General features: G+C 36.4%; 1 protein-coding gene across 9 annotated transcripts in view; it reads right to left on the bottom strand.

Annotated features, from left to right (window-relative positions):
* The window catches only part of DCAF6 (DDB1 and CUL4 associated factor 6), a 135,093-nt gene that overhangs the window by 28,785 nt on the left and 85,750 nt on the right, over positions 1–20,558 (bottom strand). For 5 of the 9 annotated variants that reach the window (XM_045453040.1, XM_045453037.1, XM_045453035.1 and 2 more), the window contains 5 exons: positions 12,777–12,894; positions 8,241–8,353; positions 5,639–5,725; positions 5,091–5,418; positions 181–222 (listed from right to left, as the gene is read on the bottom strand). In XM_045453040.1, coding sequence (XP_045308996.1) covers positions 181–222; positions 5,091–5,418; positions 5,639–5,725; positions 8,241–8,353; positions 12,777–12,894 — 688 coding nt within the window. The remainder of the gene's footprint in view (positions 1–180; positions 223–5,090; positions 5,419–5,638; positions 5,726–8,240; positions 8,354–12,776; positions 12,895–20,558) is intronic. The other 4 variants (XM_045453041.1, XM_045453039.1, XM_045453034.1 and 1 more) reach the window with 1 other exon arrangement.

Below are 20,558 nucleotides of genomic sequence, written 5' to 3' on the forward strand. Positions count from 1 at the left end.
CAGTGCATGCAGCTAAATACAGTCTGTGAAAAGCAACCTGCTCACAAGGCTGAGCACTCAGTTCAGTAAGTTTGAAGAGGTATTAACTGTTAATAGGAAAGGTGGTTAGGTGTGGAAAAGGAGGACCTGGCAAATTCATCATAAAGAAAAAATAAATAATGAAGGAACATACTGAATTACCTCATTATTCTATCACCTATTGTTGTTCCTCTGATATTAAATCTAGTGAAGGGAACACAATAACTAAAGTCACTCACAAAGACTTCAAAGAACCAAATATTTAAAGCATTAATAAGGTCACCACTTCTACTGTTAATCACCTAGATCTAAGAAAACTTCTGTGTCTCCTCCTGATTTAAGGAATTATGTGAGATTATGGCCTTCAACTTAAAAGTATATGAGGAAATTAAGGAAACAGAGACACTCACTGAAGATAGATTGAAAGGAAGACTTGGCACTTAATCCCTTTTATCTTTAACTAGATTAGAACCTAACCCGTTGCAGAGTGTAGGGAACTGCAGGGACTCAAACCACCAACACCATCCACTGCGACACCTACATTATGCTCCCCAGGGCTATGCTGCTCTTTCAGAAAAAAATAATTAAGCCCTGAGCTGACTCATTTGTCCTAACCATAGACTCGATAACAAGCAAGCAAAGAATAACAGAGCTTTTCACTCTCTAGGAGTTCAGTTCTTTCTCTGTGTTACCTTTTTTCTCTCTGTAATTTTCTTTCACAAAGAATACACTTGAATCATTAGAAATACTGAGAGTGATTATAACGATGAGTAAAGAGATGGTGACAAATTTACAGGACACAAAGAATTCTGGCTTTAAAAATAAAGGCCATGTTCCCCAGGGTCCAGAATAGGTAAATGGAACCACATTTCTATGCATATGAAAAATACATTTTTAAAAAAGTGGTTAACAGGCCATACAAGGTTAATATTTTTAATAGTTACCAGAAAAATCTTTAGAGCATCTTAATTGAGTCTACAACGAAAAACGTCCAAGACTATGCAAGAACTTCTTCAGGAAGCTCACTCACACGCTTCCCAGAAAGCAAGAACCTCTTGGGTTTGGCAAAAGAAAAGAGCTACCAGCCAGGCCATCATACCATTTACTGTAAGCTCCCTGGGGCACCGTGGAAAGTTTATGTGGAGGTCATATAAACAGAAAACCTGACCATGATCCTTTCATTCCAAGGGCACGGGTTTCTATTTCTAAATACGGTGTATAATATCACTAAGGGATACACATACTACTTTTATTATTTTTTAATCCCAAGATTGGAAAGTATATGTTTAATTAATTATTCTTTCTTCAATTTAGTTTCCATTTAATGTGCTGTGCTCTGGCCCTAGACAAAGTTAAACGGGACCAAATATGTGGTGATTTATAGAGATTTCATCGTTTTAAACTTCGGATATCTGCCAGTAGAGACATTTTACCACAGACTATAGTTGTGCTTCTCTAAGACCGATCTGCCAAAGAGCAGGAATTAGAAACTATGGCTCTTTGGCAAATCTGGCCAGTCGCCGGTTTTTGTAACAGCCTATAGGCAAAAAACAGTTTTTACATTCGTAAATGGTTATATTTTAAATGGTTATATAAGTACCTACACAGTAGCCTCCACTGTATCTCTTGGCTAGCAAAGCTTAAATATTTACTATCTGTTTTTTTAGGGAAAAGCTTACTGAGCTCTGCCATAGAGAGTCCCAGTTGTATTTGTACCGACACTAGCTATGGTTAATGGGCAGAGCGTTCCATCTTAAAACATCTATGTTAGTGGTTAAGGCCTTTATTTTCTAAGACATTTCCTTCTCATGCTTGATCTCAGTCCAAAAGTGAAAAGCTGGATCATATTTATCTAACCAAATTAAAAATGCAAGTCTTTATAATGAAATAGTTACTTTACATTGCAAAGAACTGCTTTGATATTTTTAATAATGTGCATCAAAAATGGCTTACTTATAAACTTTTTAGCTTTCATTTTAAAAATTAAATTTGGGGCAAAAGAAATTATGAGATCCACTACGTCATTCTTTATACACATTGAAGTACAGATCTAAGTATATACTTTCACCATTTTTAATTTTGGGGCCATTTCTTTACTCTAACCAAACTAACCCTGACTGGGCCTCTCAAGTGGCAGCAACGAGGGAACTCCGAGACGTGCGTTCCTTTAGTTGCGCATTTCATCAAAGTATGAAATGTATCCTTAGATTCTAAAAACCAAATAGTGTAATTTTTACAAGAGAACTTTGAAATCTTTTGTCCCTTTGGAAACAGAAATTCTCAGAAATCATACGCCTACTTACAAGCTGGTAAACAGTTCTTTTCATGTTCTTAAGAAGTAAAGTATCTTAAACTTTCTCTCTTTAGCATAAACGTCAACATACCTATTCCTTCAATTTAGAAGATAAATGGGCAGTTGTCTTAAGGATGAAGAACCCTTAGCAAGGTGCAGCAATATTAAAAACATACTTTATATAGGCAGTTCAAGATTTAATCGAGATGGTGCCAAGAAGTTAGGAACTATCAAAATTATTTAGATAAAAATCAGAAGGAAGATTTTTCACCATTTACAATTTTTGGTAAATAGGAATAATGCAAATTTCAAAGAAAAACTGATGTAGTTGTTAAACAGTCACTATCACTATAATCGCTTTAGTAATAAAGGAAATGAACTACAGTGTTACATACACACAAAGATGTGTGTACTACCAAGGACTTCGTATATACATCTTTGCATGTATGTAACACTGTAGTTCATTTCCTTTATTAAAACTGTTTCCCTGCATTCTTATAAATGGCTTGTGGATTTGTCCTCTCTTCTTCAATAAGTTATTAAGTTTCTTAAAGAGTGAGAATTTATTATCCTTCTGTTACTCTTCGGTAAGTTCACTATTATGTCCAACAGAATAAAATAAAATATATGGGACAAACTAAGGCTATATACCTGAGCTGAACATACAGAACATTAAATAATATATAATAATAATTTTTAAAAATCAGGGAAGCCAATGCAGACCCAGAGGAGGTTTCTGATCTGGATCTAGCCTGAGAGTATGCACTGGAGACCTCCATGGAGTAGGGTCAGCTCCAGGCCGCTGTCCCTCATTTCCTTGCTCCCTCCAAATCCTCCTTTCTCCCTGATGCTCAACTACTGTGTTTAAAAAAGAAAAAAGAAAACTTTTTAGGTCTAAAATATACAAATCATCTACTTAGCACTTCAGTTTCCTCAGCTATAAAGTCGGCTTGGTGTAAAAGTGTTATAATTAGCTTGGATAGAAGATGATAAATAATCACGATATTTTATAAGTGTCTAACATCTATTAAAAATACATAATTTCTTATTGAAGCAAATAAACCTGGTAAGTGATTTGGTGCATTTTACTAGAAAGTACACTTAAATTTTATTTTCAATTATGACCTTAGCATCATTTTTAGCTACATAAGAAGTACAAAAAAAAAAAAAAAAAAAAAAAAAGACATATGTTCACTTATGTAAATAGAAAGCCATAAGTGCATAAGCTTAAAATAATTATACAGACTCTAATTCTCCACCCTGGGTTTCAGAAACCATCAATTTGATTTTCAAACTGTGCTATGCTTGCTAACCTTACCTGTATTCAAGTGGTATTGATCTCCCTCTTGGGTATGGAAAGAAATGGGACTAAGTTTTACTTGCCTAAAACAGAGACTAAGAATGCTGAAGACTAATGTGCGGCCGGTAAAGAGAAGATAGTTGGTTAATTGCTAAGTACAAATATTGGGAGAGATCACTTCCTTTACATTTAAAAACAATGCCATTGCCAAGTAAACATTCTGATTAAACGTAACTGAAGGAACTGTCCTTTCATAGTCACAAAAGGTGGTTTCACTGAACTGGAAGCAGTACTGTTCCGGATTTCTGCTTGGCCTCTGTCAGTCTTTATCCCTAAAGCCATTCTTAGCGTAATTGTTTTTCAGGTCTGAGTAGCCACATAGAACCTGGTTGCTTAATACAGTTATTGTTTATTTAGTGCTTTCAAAGTGGATGGATCCTCTGACTAAATAATTGATGGATTTTTAAAAATTCTTATAACAATTCTAGATAATCATAACCTAATTTTATAGATAAGGAAACTGAACCTTAAAAATACATTAGGTAGTTTGAATGAGGAAATATAGCCAAGTGGTAAAACCAAGATTCAAACCCAAGTCATAATGCTCTTGATCATTAATTTACCATGAAAGAATGGCAATGCTATATAATCTTTTCACTGTATTTTTCACTTGTCAGAAATGTCAGAATATTTTACAAACAGTAGTATAGTGAGCACAGAAATATGTGAAATGGTTCTTCATACCTGTGTAAGCTAGGAATTTAAAGATAAAATTTTATTCTCTGGAAAAGGACAGAGCTTATAATGAGATATGATAGCATTATCTGTGGAAATAGTTTTTAAAAAGTATGGAATGCAACATACTTCAAGAGATTTTATCTACTAAAAAATATAATACACCTGTATTGATCACACAAAATAAAAAATGGCAAAAGTATATGAACACGTGAGCGATTCTTCGTTGTAGTTGTAATATTTGTTATCTGGTATAATTTTTCATTTTCTAAATTGGGTTACCTAGTAGACATCAGAGAACAACATAATGTTCTCAAAAAGAGAACTACTATCACACGACCTTAAGCCAGGGTCAGTAGAAAAGCAGAAAAACCGAATGTGAAAAAAACAAAATAAAACAAAACTGATAAAGGCCAGGATGTCTACAGCTAAACATAGCTCTGACTTCATAAATAACCTGTTGGTCGTTCTCCACATTGCTTTCTCTTGACCTGTAAATTGAGGAGCAAGCCTCAGGCCTGGACATACAGAGCAACAAGACTTTATTCCCCTCTTAAGTACACTTTGTTCAAAGAATGTAATACGTAAAATCATTTACAGTTTAAAAAATTCTGTGAGTGTGTATGCCTGAGATACCCTTAGGGGAAGCAACTGTAAAAAATGGAGAGACTCCTTTATGTGACTTCAAACAAAGCCTTGTGAATTGTACTTTTTAGAGTTCATTTTAATGAAAAATCTACCAACCTGTCACCAGGTCCTGCTCGATACCTCGCACCTGGGATCAGGACTGGGTCGTCATCACTATCATCTGTGTCCTGGAGAGCAGAGTCCCTGGCTAATGTTTCCTCATGAGCCAAAGGCCCGATGGCTTCTGTTTGTGACTGAGGCTCCGGATTAGCGGTATTTTGATCGGTAGCACCTTCAGTGCTAGTTTGATCTGAAGTTCCTGGTTCCTTGCCTTGTTCAGACAAAGTAGATTCTTCTGGAACCCCACAAGAGCTATCAAGAGTGAGGTCATTTCTTTCTCCTGAGCAGGAATCCAATGGCTCAGATGTGAACTTATCTGATTGTGCTGTTAGAAAATAAAGTAGAAACAGCTGGTCATGTTGGCAACATTATTTAATCTAGCCTTAAAGCTGGCAGGCATTTCCTAATGAGGAATTTCCCAATAGGGAGAGAAAAATTCCACAATACATCTATTTGGAAATGGTCTCAGGAGAGAGTAACATAAATTACGCTTCTCATTTGCCCACATGAAGCAATTATCTAAAGAGAACAAGACAAATACTCACCTGTATCTACACGATTCTGAAGTGTGTTTTCTGCAGATGTACCTTCCTGACATGTTGTCGCATCCTCTGACGATTCTTCAAGAGCTTCTGGGAAATAAACCAAATTATCATTTTTTAACATGTTTATTTATTTTGCGAGAGAGACAGAGCGCAAGCAGGGTAGACAGAAAGAGGAAGACACAGAATTCGAAGCAAGCTCCAGGCTCTGAACTGTCAGGACGGAGCCCGACACAGGGGTCGAACTCAGGAGCTGTGAGATCATGACCTGAGTCAAAGTCGGACACTCAACTGACTCAGCCACCCAGGCACCCCACCAAATTATCATTAAATCCAAAATTTTTAATAAAATGAATACCAGCTGAATACTCTCGCTATCCTATATATAAGTAGCTCTTAATCCTTTTGGGATCATAGAATCTTCTGACACCCAGACATAACCTCCCCTCGGTACAATGCAAATATCTATGTCCACACCGAACTGTACAAACACTATCAAAGATGGATGAGCAATCCTGCCCACTGCCTCCTCCCAAAGCCCAGGCAAGGACCTTAATAAACCCGAAGTGAAGAATTTCTGCTTGAGATAAGCCCTCACAACTGATATTACTTGATCTTGCCTTGTTTCTAAACTTCACAAAATCTAAACTTAAAACGGAGTATTTTTCTATCCCTTTACCATGCATTTAGTAGAATCTGAACTATCATGAACCCTACCATCAATTCTCTTTTGGCCACTGAAAATACTTATTTCTGGGATTTAACTCTAAGATCCATTAGGGATCAGTCTTTTTTTGCTCCTAACCGCACATCTGCTTACTAGAGAGTTGTTTTACACGTACTTAATTCTTGTAAACTCTGTTATATTGAGGCATCTATTCCTTTAATAAGAAGTGGAATTCATTTAGTCCTTCATTTACCAAGTATTTTTTGAAAATCTACTGTATGCCAGTCCTGGCCGTCATTCATTTCGTGCCTTTTTTCTTCGATTAATGAGCTGATTTTTCTATGATGGTCCATCACCAGCTATATTTATTTTTTAATACTCTTGTTACTGTACCGGGCTAAATTTTTGAGCATTAGTTCCATCTGATTTTCACCAGCTTTATGAAATAGCACACAGTCAAAAATGGATGTATAAAAGAAAGCAAATAAGCAGTTGCTAGGGGTTAAGGGGGAAGGAGGATGGGGGATGGGTGTGACTGCTTAATGGCTGTGGGATTTCCTTTAGAGAGGATAAGAAAATGTTTTAGAACTAGACAGATGCAATAGTTGCACAAAATTGTGAATGGTCACTGGATTGTGTACTTAATTTTTTTTTTTTTAGATTTATTTATTTTTGAGAGACAGAGAGAGACAGAGCACAAGTGGGGGACGGGCAGAGAGAGAAGGAGACACAGAATCCGAAGCAGGCTCCAGGCTCTAAGCTGTCAACACAGAGCCCAACGTGGGGCTCAAACTCACAAACCGCGAGATCATGACCTGAGCCAAAATCAGTCGCTTAACCGACTGAGCCACCCAGGTGCCCTTAATTTTTTCTTTTTATGTTTATTTATTTTTGAGAGAGAGAGACACAGAGAGAGAGAGAGAAAATGAGTTGGGGAGGGGCAGAGAGACAGGGAGACAAGAATCTGAAGCAGGCTTCCGGCTCTAAGATGTCAGCACAGAGCCCAATACGGGGCTTGAACACACAAACCATGTGATCATGACCTGAGCCAAAGTCGGATGCTTAACCGACTGAGCCACCCAGGCGTCACTAGAGCGTGTACTTTAAAATGGTTAAATTTATGTTACGTGAATTTCACCTCATTAAAAAAAAAAGTGAGCAAAAATTATATGCTAACAAAAAAAAAAAAAAGAGAGAGAGAGAGAGAGAGAGAGAAAATCTCCTGTAATCAAGGCTCTGGACTAGACACTAAATTTCACATAATGGTCATGTAAAATATTCTAGGAAAGCATTCTGAAAAATTCCTAAATGGCATTTCTTGTACGAAACAGTATTCACGCATAACCCATTTAAATTTTATTCCTTCTTCCCCCTTCACAAGCCACCTATACTCTTTGAAAAAATCAAGGCAGATATTTTGGATTTCACTGCCAAGCATAAAAGTGGTCAAGATAATCCAAACTAACATTTACATCTCACATATTTTCAGTACAATGACCACCTGTCTTGGCCATTGTATCCACTGAGGGGAACTGTGCTTCACTGTGACTCCCTACCCTAAATGCTTAAGGCCTCAACCATTTGTATTTGCTATCTGTTTATCAACAGTAGTGGCTGGACTACTGAGGCAAAAGTAATTTATTAAAAACAAAAAACGGGCGCCTGGGTAGCTCAGTCACTTGAGTGTCCGACTCTTGATTTTGGCTCAGGTCACGATCCCACGGTTGTGGGATCAAGCCCCATGTCAGGTTCCACACTGAGCTTAAGATTCTCTTTCTCCCTCCCTCTGCCCCTCTCCCCCACTCGAGCTCTCTACAAAATACTAACTAACTAACTAACCAACTAACCAAGAAATAAAACTGCTGCACTGAAAGAACATAAAAGCAGGTGGACATTCAACACTGGGGTTTTATAATGACAACAGAAACAACACCTTACTTGTCTCACTGTCTCCTGGTGGTAGCACAGAGCTCTGTGGGGTCAAGGATCCCTCCTGACCCTCAGATTTGCAGTGGCTCGCGTTTCCTCTAGAACTTGAGGCAGTACTGCTCCTATTATCAAAACAAAACAAGCGGTTCCACCAGGAAGTTAATAAATATGAACTTTTAGGGTAATTTTTATACTTTACAACTAGAGAAACAAAAAATCCACACAACAAATAAAATACAGGACTTCTTATTTGAATAGTACTTGTAAAACACCACTTTCAAAGATCAAGGTGATTATTCTAATCCTCCTTAACCTTAAAAAAGAGATTTAAAAATACAGAAGGACCACCTTTTCAAGGTTTTGATGCTTCTATTTATTTCTATACATTTGTATTGAATTTTAACTGAATTACATGGACTCTGTTCTTGTCCTCACCACAGATGGTTCACCACATCCAAATCCTTACTGGTTTTACACACTTTGGTCTTTGGACCCCCCCTATGCAGCTTGCTTCTACTTCTGGACTGTTGTTCACATATGGCAGGTGATTGAGCACCAGGGCTTGTAGAAAGTTCGGATAATGTTTTTTGTTAGTTTAATACCCACCTGACGATGACTAACAATTCTGTCGGCATTTTTGGCTAGGGCAGAATCCTAGATGGATTCAAATAAATAATTTTCAATGAATGTTCTGTGATAAATCATGGCATATGTGTAAGGTGGGGATTAGATGGGAAAGAAAATAGAGGAAAATGTAAAACAATCTAGGATTAAAATTAAATTCAGAGAAATGTAATAATTTCTTAGATTTAGAATAAATGTGAACAAGAAAAAAAAAAAAAAAACCCTGAGAGTTACAAGTAACTTAAAAACTGTTAGTAACAGACAAATAGCAATGACTCAACAGACAATGCAAATTGTCATGGACTTTTTGCCAAGATTTTATAAAACCCACTTTAGGCTACTTGCAGAAGTCAATTTGATTTTTTTAAAAGGGCACCCATGTATAATATGCTATTTTTAGGAAGAATGCATATCTACATGGGTATATATGCAGAAAAAAATTTCAGAAAGGATACGTACCAATGTTAAGTGTCATCTCAGTAGGATTATTACAAGTGATTTTTTTTCACACTTTTCTCTAGATTCTGACTTTTTTTTTTTGCAATGAGCATGTTATTTCTTTTTAACCGGAAAGAAATATATAGCAATTTTGGTAAAGAGAAGCCAATGTGATATATAAATCTTTTTTCCCCATTGAGAAAGCTATGATACAGGCATAAATAAAATGCTCAGCGTATTATAGTTATGAGAATTGAAACATTATGATACTGATGTAGGAAAACAGAGCCATTAGTGGAAAAGACAATGTAACCAAGTAAACATGTTTAGCATATGTTAATATGGCATTTTAAATCACAGAAAAAAGCATAAATTGCTCAATCAATGTAACAAGACAAAGGAAGAGTCATGTGGAAAAATCAAGCTATAGCTCTATGTCATACTTTATGGCAGAGTAAGTTGAAGAGGAATTAAGCACATATTTCTGATATGAAAATCACAGAAATGATAAGAGGAAAATAAGAAGAAACTTTCCCCCTAATCCTGGGAAGGACAGGCTTTTCTAAGCATGAGCTCACAGGCTGGAACCATAAAGCAAAACTGCCATAAGTAAACTGAAAGACAGACAACAAACTGGGAAAAATATTTGCAACAAATGAAAGACAAATGGTATCATCCTCACGCAATTCTATAATAAATAGGTAAATAGTTTTATAAACAGTAAGAAAAAGATATGAACACTGTAGTAGAAAAACGGGCAAAGGCTAGGAAAGGCCAATTTACAAAGAAGGTAACTACAGACCCAGCACCCGGGCCTGTCGTGTGCTAGGCAACGTGCCAAGTACTATCTGCTTTTTCTGCGTGATCTCGTTAAATCTTCCCAACAAACCTCTAAAGTAGGTTCTAGTAGATATGCCTGTTTTCAGATGAAAAAACTGAGATTCAGAGAAGTTCAACAGCTTGTCAAGTTTAAGGTCTAAGCTCTTAGTCAGTGTGCTCTATTGCCTTATCTGTCATCAAAGAAACTAAAATAAAAGCAAGACCCCATACTGGCATATGAAAAAGAGATGAAAAAGACTGCATACATTTTGAATTTTCTTTTTATAATTTTTTTCTTTTTTCTTTCATGATCAGGAAAAAAACTACTTTCTGATAAAGAAATAAGAAACTAGTGAATGAGAGAATTTCATGGTCAGATTTTAGAGAAGAAAAAGTAGCATTCAAAAGAAGAGTGGGACTAAGGATCTTTGCTAAAAAAATGCTCAGATGAGATTCTTTATAAAAAATCAGCCTTTTTGGTACAGAAACATGAGACTAGAACAAGAAAGACATAAAGCATAACAATCTCGTATGATCTTCAATTACATATTAAGAAAAAGGGCCACAGAGATCATGATTATAAAAAGTTGAGTTCCAACACTAAGGCTCATAAAGAAGTTAGAAATTCTGCTGACTGCACCTTCAAATATATATCTAGAATCCTGCTCTCATCCTGGTCCAAGACACAGGTGCCTCTCACCTTTCTTACTGTTAGTCTTTTAACTGGCCACCTGGCTTCCACCTAGGGCCTATTCTCTACTCGGCAATCAGAGACATCCTTTATCCTTTTAAATATGCTCCTCACTTACCTGGGCTGACCTTCTTTGCTACTACTACTTTCTCCTTTGGTCCTCCACTTCAGCTACAGTGGTTTTCTTAAAGACCCTTGAACATTCGTGGTCTGTTCCTGAGTCAGAGCCTTTGGACTGGCTTTCTCTCTGCCTACAATGCTCTTCCTCCAGATGTATGCATGGCTCACTCCTTCTTACCCTTTAAGTTTTTGTCCAAATGCCATCTACTCAATGATGCCTACCCTTACCCGAGGTCTCCCAATCATCCTTACCTGCTCTATTTTCTTCCACAGCACTTAGTATTCTCTAACATACTATACAATTCATTTATTTGCTCTATTTATTGTCTGTGTCCCCCATCTAGAATATAAGTTCCAATAGGGAGGGATTTTTTTGTCAGTTTTTTTTTCCCTGATGTATTCCCAGTGTCTAGAATAGTCTCTGGAACACAGAAGGATTTCAGTAACATCTGAAAATACTACTTAAAGATTTTAATGTAAATACATAGATACATAAACACAAATGGAAACCAGTGAACTGGAATAAATAAATAAATAAAATCACATATCAACATATAAGTATATATTAATAAACAATATATAGCTATATGTTATGTATATATTATATGAGCATATAATATATAATAATAAACAGTGGAATATGTTAATATAATATTAATTATACAAAATAATTAATATATTGGTTATAAATGATTAATATAATTACTATATATTAATCATACAATTATACTACTATGTAATTATATATTAAGAAAGATATTATTGATATGTTAAATCATATTAATATAGAAATGGTAATAAATTTAAATACAAAATTTTGGATACTATCTCAAGCAAAAGGCATGAGACAGACTAAAAGAATGTAAGAAGCTCACATAACCTGTTTTTAAGACATAAGATTTAACTAGATTAATGAGCCATAAATATAACCAGAAATGTCATTAAAGAGAACCTGATAGCCATCAAATAGAGTTCAACCTTACTAGTAATCAATTAAATAAAAATGACAATTATTTTAAAATCAAATATACAAATTAAAAATAAATTGCTATTGAACACTGGCCTCGGGGCAGCAAAATGTGAACTTTCATATGCTGCTGGGAGAAATGTAATGACAGAAGAGTCCTTTGAAAATAATTTGGCAATATCTTTTGACTTAGATAGAGTTGACTTCTAAAAATACATCTCAAATCACTCTTAAAGACAGGAAAAAGCTTGTAAACAAAGATATTCATTATAAAAAAAAAAGGTAAATTCACTGCCTGATTAAAGAGGAACGGTTAGGTAAACTCTGGAATATTACACAGTTTTCAGATTTACGAAAACTAAGTAGAAATGTGGGAATATTTATTATGGAGTTAAGCCAAATAAATGCAGGAGAGAACAGAATATGTACAGTATGGTTCAAATTAACTTTAAAACTCAACTCCCAAATCACACATGCATACATATATGTACATATGTGTGAGGACACACACACCTACGCAAAGGACCAAGCCTGAAAAAAAACTGCAAAACGTTAGATTTTTTTTGCACTAATGGTCTATTGGTGATTATTTATTTTTCTATCTTTTGCATTTTCTATCAGAAGAAATATTCCAGGACCAACACCATCAGCATCACCTGGGAAATTTTTAGAAATGCAAACTGTCTGATCCCACCTCAAACTTGAGAGTGGGGCCCAGTAATCTGTGTTTTAACAACCTCTCTAAGTGATCTGAACCACCCACCCTAAGTTGGAGAACCAATGCATTACAACTAAACAAAACACAAAGATGACGAAGTGCTAAAAATAGTATCTAATACAATCCTATAAAATGGCTAAGAACAGCTTTACAAAAATATTAACTTACCATTCATCTGTAAAGTTCAGTTTTATTGTGCTTGTAGTTGTTCCTTCTGTGCTGTAGTGCAAACTTAAAACTGGTTCACCTGTCCCTGGTTTGGGGCTCAGCTTTTCATTATTGTTATCTGAAAATTGTGTTTAAAACATTTGAAAAAGTCTCTGAAACCAATAAAAAGATGACATTTCCTAAAATTTATAAAACTTAAATTAGGCTGTCCTTGTCATAGTTCTTTCTCACATCTGTTACGGTTCTCACTTAAAGTTCAAAAGCAAGTGTTATAGAAACACTATTTCAAAGTGGCACTGCATCAAATTCTACTTTTGTGTACATGACTCCCTTCAATTCAGATGGAAATCACACACATTTGAGAGTCATATTTAGTCATTAGGAAATCAAAGAATATTAACAAGCAATGAGATATGTTATAAACTGGTACTTTCATGTAATGGAATGCTCACGACTTCATTCTTTAGTTGCTAGAGCATCACGATAAACTAACGTTGGCTCCTTCAGAAGCACTGAGAAGCAAGATGCCAGGCCTCTGAAAGCAGCTGTTCAGTAAAAACTCTGCTGCAACTAAAGGCTATCAAATTTTTTCTGTTCTTTCAAATTCACAGATTTATAATCTAGCAAGGGATTATAGCCTGCACTCTATTGGGAGGGGAGGAAAAGAAAATTTAATATGCTTTTGATATTTCTAAAACTCTCTTTGCTATAAGATCATATGTTTTGGTATATTTCCTCTTCCTCTCCTGACTAATCTCAGGAATTTGTTTTCTAAACTACGGAAATCGTAATTTCACCTTAAGAATCTATAGGGGGTGTCCATGATACATTATCTATCTCAACATATTAAATCTTTGTAAAATGGCAAATAAAATCAAGAAATTCTACACAAATTGATATAGACCACCCCAAAGTTATCCTTCCCCACCTCCCCAAAAGAGTACATGGATAGTCAAACACCAAATTAAATAAAGCTTAAAAAAATTTTTCTTTTTATGATGATTAATAGCTTGAGGGAACATTAGCATACACAGAAAATACAAACTGCTATATAATCAAACATGTAACATTTCTGCCAGTTGCTTGCAGAAAGAAAACTCTTCTGTGATATAACTGTTTTCTTGCTATCCGTTTAAGAACTGATACATTACTAATAGTAAGCCTTCTGTCTTGGAAAATAACAAAAGCAGTAACAACTTCATGAAACCAATATTATTCAGGCCCTTTGGTTATTACGTTCATTTTATACTGCAGTGAGAGACTTCTATCTTTCTGTATTCCTCTTGAAGACGCTGGAGCGCTTGTTAAAAGAGAATCTGACAGAACCTCTGCTCTAACTTTTATCCTATGAAATGGCAATTAACAAGATTTCCAATGGAGCCCCTATAGTAGAAGGGAAAAGGATTCTCTCCTAGGGATGAGAAATCAAGCTGGTAATAAAACTCAGGGCTTTCAGTTCTTGGGTCTTCACTTCTAACTCCTGAGAAATCCTCTCCTGTAATACTAATTGCTATTTGAAAATAACAGTGTCAGTAAATTATAAAGCTGGCTTCCCAAATGGTAAAAACACTTTGTTTCTGTACTACTGTTATGACTATGTCATTGCCATAGCCACTGGGAATAAATTAACAATCCAATACAACTTTCAAAGATTCAGTATTACATTCAGTGTTTTAAAGGAGGTATTTCATCAAATGGTATTCCAAGAAAATAACTGAATTAACAGATGTTTAGCTCACATAAAATTATTAAGAATGGGACTTTTAAAACATCTGTCCTACCCTTGACCAACTTTGAGAAATTTGCTGGTAGTCATTTGTCGACACATAGTTTTCCCTTATTCTTAATTACTGAAATTAAATTTCCCTTATTCTTAGTTGCTGAAATTTTTGGCCCACTGCTGCCCAAATCACCATCATAATCCTTGATGAGGACAGACAGCTGCAAGATTGAATGATCCAGGAAACTAAGAGGCAGAGCTGGGCTGGTTCCTTTATTATCTGTCACAACACTTTATAAAGTGCTTTGCTATTTATTTTTCTTAAAAAAATTTTTTTGTAATTAATTTATTTTTTGAGAGACATAGAGAGACAGAGCACAAGTTGGGGAGGGGCAGAGAGAGAAGGAGACACAGAACCCAAAGCAGGCTCCAGGCTCTGAGCTGTCAGCACAGAGCCCAATGTGGGGCTCCAACTCATGAACCGTGAGATCATGACCTGAGCCAAAGTCAGACGCTTAACCGACTGAGCCACCCAGGCACCCCTATTTATTTTTCTGTTAAAAGTAAAGAAGGGATAGAAAACAAAAGGGGTGAGAGAATTACAGGACTGAATTTCTTACATCCACCTCACTTATAGCAACATAAGTTGTAAGAAGCCATTTATACGCTGTATCAAAAATTTCCTTTTGTATAAAATTAAAGAGACAGCTATAGAGACTTGCACTCTGTAATCGCAGGAATACAACCTCTGTCCAGAGGTCAGAATGGTGTGGAAAATATCTTATTTAAATTGCAGCACCCCACCCCCGCAAAGCAAGACGCTTCCTAAGATATTAATTAAACCGTCTTCCTTACGGTGTCTACCACCATAAGTTATTATTTAATCTCTCATGAATACAATCTACATATTGTAAGTCACGTAAGACACAGTGGTATTCATTTAATTTATAAAATGACTATCATTGACAGAATTTGTTCACTGAGATTGTTAATGAACTCACCAGCCTGGGGTAAAATTGGGTCACCGTTGTATAAACAGAATGCATTCTTCTGTTAGCTACACAAACTTCAGACCCCTCAGTCTAGTTAACTCCTTACAGACTGCATGTAAATAATGAGTGCTTCTGGCAGAAACACCACCCAATGCATAACTAAGGCATTAATAAGAGTATCTACCCACAGTTTAGGATTCATTTCCTGGCTTGTTCCAATCTATTCCTACTTTAATACTCCTCTTCTTGATCATCTACATCCTACCAGGTTGAATTTTCTCAGAAATGTAGATCCCTGGCTTACTAGCGAATTAATTCACAATTCTTTTCTGATACAATACGTATTTTAAGCTACAAATGTCTGAGAAAAATCCACTTTAAAAAACTAAAAAATTAAATGTCTTATTTTTACTCTATTTGAAAAAATATTTGTAACCATTTATATCGGCAAACACAATCTAAAAACTTTATTATTCAGGGCGTCAGATTCTTCATCTTGGCTCAGGTCATAATCTCACAGTTCATGAGTTCGAGCCCCACATCGGGCTCTGTGCTGACAGTACAGAGCCTGCTTGGGGTTCTCATTCTCTCTCTCTCTCTCTGCCCCTTCTCTGCTTTCTCCTTCTCTCTCTCAAAAATAAACACTGAAAAAAATATATATATGTATATATAATTAAAACTGTATTATTCAAAACCTCACACAACGGACAGAAATATGTAACTAAGATATTTTTTGCTTAACAAGTAAAAGTTTTAATCTAAGAGCCCTTGTGGTTAGAGAACTTCACCTAAACAAATGACTTTATATAAAAAGCACCATCATAATAACAACAAGAATTTCTTAAGCATTACTATGTCCCAGGAGACAGGTGTGTCCTGTATTAAACCTCCACTTTACAGATGGTGAAACAGGTGATTCTGAGCTAGATTTTTTTTCTCTCGCCATCTAGGCTTCCTTCTACATGGAGTTCCTACTGACTATGCTGTCTTGGAAGTAACTTGAATACAAAATAGAAAATAAGATTGCTTAAATATTTTAGTTTAGAAATACCAATTGTTCGTGGTACTATTTCTCAGAAATGATGTGTAATCCATTTCAGCAATATTAATGTAACTGATAACGGTTCTGATAACCCAAATTGTCACTTTGGCCTCAGAGTACTGGAAAATTATGCTGTTATTTCTGGTTAGGGTGCTTAGAGACTGGACTATTTCTCCTTCTCCTAAAAACATTATAGGAGAATAAAATTAATTAAACTGTGTGCTCTCAGCACAAGGGCAGTGTAGTGGGGGAAAAATCACTTTCAATTTGTTCAACACTGCTGCAAAGTTAGAGATGGCTATTTTATATTGCTTACTTAAGAATAATTATTAAAAACTGGTGACAGCAGCTTGCAGTGCTAAAAAGGCAAACTACCACCTGTTTTAAAAACACACGTTTCGAAAGCACAATAACCACATAAAAATCAAGACCACATACTGTAAAAGACTTCATTTTCGAGGTTACAAGTGAATAGTCAATAACGTGAAATTCTGGAGACCCAATTTTAAAGATCCTCTCCAGACATGTTATAAGAGCCCTTTCAGGTTAGTTTATAGTGACTCAGAAAAAAACTTTAGAATGGTCTGGAATATAATTTGAAAGCAACTTCTCTGAATTTTATTTAATTAGATACCTTCCAAGCCTTTCAGATATGAACCACAAACAATTTTGTTTTGGTAACACACATGTACTCAAACCATTTCATCTGTGCATTGACATTATGAAATTATATTCCTCTGTGGTTCTAAAAACACAGGCTCAGAGTCATGCCAAAAATTAAGTGTGCTGACAGTAGCACAAAATAGGCCATCTTGGTAACTAGGTTTATAGATCATCTAAATATTGATACAGATGTTTGAACTTTCAGCTAGGATATCCCTGGAGACCTATCCTATATGTAAATTTAAAGAGTAATCAAAATTAAGATAATTAATGAGGATATGGCCACAAAAATTTGTTTAGAATCATTATGCCCAACATTTCTCTGCTCCTGCGTCACTCTCGTAACTGTACGATCATACATTAATCCCCAGAGTAGCTTAGGTAAGCGGTGGATAATACAGAAATAGTATATTCTTTATGAAAAGTATTTTCTATTATGCAATGAACTAAAAAAAAATTTTTTTTTTTTGATGTTTACTTGTTTTTGAGAGAGAGAGAAACAGAGCGTGAGCAGGCGAGGGGGAGAGAGAGAAGGAGACACTAGAAGCAGGCTCCAGGCTCCGCGATGACAGCACAGAGCCCGATACGGGGCTCAAACTCATGAACTGTGAGATCATGACCTGAGTTGAACTTGGACACTCAACTCACTGAGCCACCCAGACGCCCCTGCAATGAACTTCTTGCCACTTCTCATTCCATTAAGTCAAATGTTAAAAAAAATTAAAAAGATAAATAAATCTAAAAGGAAGCAAAACATATGGTGAAATTCTCTGAAAAAAATGTAGACACATCAATAAGTTTCAACTACCTTCTCAAATTTTGCTCCCAACTTACTTGACTTGCACAGAAGAGAAGGCAAATTTCTCAAATATAATTTTTAGAACAATTTGAAACACTTCCATTTTATAGGTCAGGAATCCATAATTTTTCTGCAGACCTCAGACTACTGGATATCCAGTTCTTCCAATCATTTGCATAAGAAGGCATATTCTGATTCAAAGTGGAGAAACTGCTTTTAGGAGTAGATTCTTCACAGAAAACACCTATCTACCATACAGATGACTGTGGGGCAAGGCATTTTATTCTAAAAATAAGTGTTATCACTAGTGCGATCTGACTTTACATACATAAATGATGTTCTGGAAGCCAAAACCAAAGAAAGCACAACTTTAAAACTGGTATTTCTTAGGAAATCTCTTCTGTAAAATCTTTTGGAAATAATATTCTAGCCAAAATATCTCCCTGACAATCAAAACTCAACCTCTATATCAATTATACTAATTTTAATCCAAGAACCTTTTTCATGACATAACACAGAAATGTAAATTGAATCTAAACATGAGTTTGGATACATGTAGGTTCAGACTGTGCCTGGTTTCATATTCCCAGTGACGTTTACAATTTCTGGGCTGAAATGCAGCAGCTACCTAGGCTCTCTTTCCCCTGCTGCAGACCCGTGAGCCTTATAGCTCTCTGTTCATAAGAGTCCCTATTCCTATTTCACATTCAGTCTTGAGGAGAACACACAGGAAGGAAACAGGTAAAGATGCCCACGCCATGTGGCACAAGAACCCTCCCCAAATCCTTACTCAGAATCTCTCTTTTCTGTTTCCCCGGGAATATTCTCTCTTAAAAAATCCAAACCTGCCTGTCACACAAAACAGATCAATATGTGACTTCCAGGTGAAAATGAACAAACGAGGCAGACAGCTCAGAAGAACACTCTCTTTAACCATTTTCCCCTCCAGCTACTGTCTTCCTTGCTTATTGTCTTGAAATGCTTTTCTTGGGGCACCTTGGTGGCTCAGTCAGTTAAGTGTCCAACTCTTGATTTCGGCTCAGGTCATGATCTCCAAGGTTTGTGAGTTCGGAGCCCCGCATTGGCAGGCTCTGTGCAGAGCCTGCTTGGGATTCTTTCTCTCTCTGCCCCTCCCTGGTCTCTTTCTCAAAATAAACAAACAAAGAAACAAACAAACATTACAAAAATGTTTTTGAAATGCTTTTCTTATTTCTCATCTCCACTTCTTCACCCCCTCGTCTACCGTGGCCTCTGTCTCTACCAGCCTGTGAAACTGCTCTAATTTGATCAATCTCCTCCACACTGATTAATTTAGTGGAGAATTTCTGGAAACCATTTACTTGACCTATCAGCAGCACTCAGATACACAGCTCTCCTGTATCTGAGAATTTCTCTTCTCTCAATCTCATGACACTGTACTGGTGGTCTACTCTACCTCTGACCTCTCTGGTTCCTTCTTCGTCTCTTGTATCTCCTCTAGCAAAATCTTTAATTCTGGAATGTTTCTGATTTTTTTCTGAGATGTTTTAGATACTGTATTTTCTCCCCTCACGTTTTATATTCATCTTTGTCAATTCATCTACTTCTATGGCTTCAATTATTATCTATATGCAGAAAATTCCCCATTTATTTCTCTAGCTCTGACATCTTTTCCTCCTTTTTTTTTTAAAAAAAAAGGGTTTCTTTTCTGTTTTTTTTTTTAAGTAGGTTTCAGGCCCAATGTGGGGCTTCAACTCACGACCCCGAGACCAAGAGTCACATGCTCTACTCACTGAGCCAGCCAGGCGACCCTCTAACACCTTTTCTAAGCCCCATATCCATGCAATCAACTGCCCAACAGCCTTTTCCAACAGACGTGGGTCTCTCACATGGAAAACTCAAAATCGACATATTCAAAAGCAAGTCTGCGATCCCCACCTCCTTCTACGCATCCCCTCCCATACCTTATTCCTTTTCCAGGGTTGCCTATTTAAGAATGTGTCTACCCACTTAACTGTGCTCAATCGAAACTTGGGAGTTAGCCTTACAGCAGCCAGAAATGTCATCTGTTAATCTCCATCAGTAACTCCCCCAAACAACCACAAATATGTGAAGACACATACTCTCATCCTGGTCCCTCCAACCAGCTTGCCATTACTAAACCACCCCCACAGAGAAATTCTAAAGTGGTTACTGCAGCTTATATTCTGGACTCCTCCTCAATCTCCTGCCTCATTCAACTATTATCAAATCCTGTTTATTCTATAGCCTAAATATTTCTTCAATCTCTTCATTCTCTCCCCAGACTTCTATCATCAATCGGGTCAAAACGTTAGTACCAGGAGAACTTCCTAAGTGATTCTGTCTCTAGTCAAATCTCCATACTCTATTCTGGACAAACCAGATGGATCAGTCCATACTCTCTATTTTAAATCCTTCCTTAGCTTCCTGCTGTTCTTAAAATAAAATCCCAAACCTTAAACTTCCCAAAGGTCCTTCTCAATCTGGGCCCCACCCATCTCTTGAAGCCAAGGAACACTGCAGCCACAGTGGGACGCTCATGTCATGCTAACGTGACTATCTCGGA

This window comes from Leopardus geoffroyi, chromosome C3 (assembly GCF_018350155.1).
Source record: "Leopardus geoffroyi isolate Oge1 chromosome C3, O.geoffroyi_Oge1_pat1.0, whole genome shotgun sequence".
NCBI classification, from domain to species: Eukaryota; Metazoa; Chordata; class Mammalia; order Carnivora; family Felidae; genus Leopardus; species Leopardus geoffroyi.